Source organism: Eimeria mitis, genomic scaffold (assembly GCF_000499745.2).
Source record: "Eimeria mitis Houghton genomic scaffold, Emh_scaff2574, whole genome shotgun sequence".
Taxonomy (NCBI): domain Eukaryota; phylum Apicomplexa; class Conoidasida; order Eucoccidiorida; family Eimeriidae; genus Eimeria; species Eimeria mitis.
The window spans coordinates 5,319-6,826 of NW_013570915.1; the positions used below are offsets into that span (position 1 = coordinate 5,319).

General features: G+C 47.3%; 1 protein-coding gene across 1 annotated transcript; it reads left to right on the plus strand.

Annotated features, from left to right (window-relative positions):
- Positions 1-238: 238 nt before the first annotated feature.
- Positions 239-809, plus strand: EMH_0055770 (ribosomal protein L32, putative; the record flags this gene model as incomplete). The annotated part of the gene is made up of 2 exons (XM_013497271.1): positions 239-331; positions 498-809. The coding sequence occupies 2 exons, from the start codon at positions 239-241 to the stop codon at positions 807-809; spliced, it is 405 nt and encodes a 134-aa protein (XP_013352725.1).
- Between the last annotated feature and the right edge of the window lie 699 nt (positions 810-1,508).

The following is a 1,508-nucleotide window of genomic DNA, read 5'->3' on the forward strand; positions in this document are numbered from 1 at the left end:
AATTAAAATATTAAAGAGGACGAAATTTCTCCAGTCGGAACACAGGAGAAGGTTGCCCCGTAGCCGCAGCAGCGCTTTCGCTCGTGTGGAGGTGCCGCCAAGTAGTTCTTGTTTCTGCAGCTCTGCCAGAGTAATGCAACTGCTATTTGTGTATAAGTGTAGAGAGGGAAGGGGAATTCTCTCGGGAACCTTCTTATACTATTTCGGCTGTACGCTCGCCTGGTGTGCTGTGCTGCAGATGGCTCCCGTTTCAACCGTGAAGCGCTGCATCGTCAAGAAGCGCACGAAGCGCTTTAACCGTTTCCAGTCGGACAGATATAAACGCCTCAGTGTACGTACAGTATTTTCTGTGTTGCTATTCCTTCTCTATCTCCTTCGTATATCTCTAGCTGTTGCATATGACTAGGAGTGTCTGTGGCCTGATGCAGTGAACGTTTCTAAATGCCGGAGATTTACGTTGAGCTGCTGTTTTTTCTGCTGATTGTGATTGCGTGCAGTCATCATGGAGGAAACCCAAAGGTATTGACTGCCGCGTGCGCCGCAAGTTCAAGGGCACAAACCTGATGCCCAACATCGGCTATGGGTCGAACAAGAGGACCCGCCACATGCTGAGGAACGGCTTCTACAAGTTCCGCGTTCAGAATGCCAAGGATATTGACATGCTGCTGATGCACAACACCAAATTCGCAGCAGAAATCGCCGCCGGAGTCAGCTCCAGAAAGAGAAGAGAAATCATCGAGAGGGCAGAACAGCTCAATGTGCTCGTCCTCAACAAGTCCGCCAGGCTGAATACAGCTGAGGACGAATAAACGCGCAGCTGAGCTGCACTTTAGTGACGTTGGTTGGAAGATGGTTTCATCACTCCTTCAAATCTCCGCTTGGAGAGAGAGGGGCAGTCGAGACTCTTTTTCAGCTTTTCGGGTTAAGTTGTGGCATTCCTATTTGCAGCCGTTCACTTTTCTCTTAGAAACTTTTACAAGTTCCATTTCCAGTAGTTCGTTGATAAATCTCCCCCTTAGAGAGTGCATCACCCAGCGGTCGTGCACAGCAAGCGAAAGCTGCGCCAGCTTCTTAGTCAGGGGCCCTAGTACTTCAGTATGAAAGAAGCAGCAGTACACATTTGGTAAGGAGCTTTAGTTGTCTCAGCCTAGATAGTTTTCAATGAGCCTGAACTTTCTCTGCTGATTGAGCTTTGAGGCTGCAGCCGCTCTCGCGCGTTTTTGCAACTTTCCTGCAGAAACGGCGTGCAGGCGTTGTCTCTCATTGTATCTTCGAAGTATATATATATATATATATATATTTATATATATACATATATATACAGATGCAGTTCGAAGTAATATGCTGCAGTTTATCTTGTTTTGGGTTAGAAAAGGGGGCACTTAGGATGTAGTGACACTTGAATATTTCAACCGGCTTGTAGATTTGTTATGGGGTCCATGGAGCTTGGCCAGAAGGAGCAGCGTTCTGCGCTTATGTTTGCGGCTAGAATATGCTCTGCATCATCA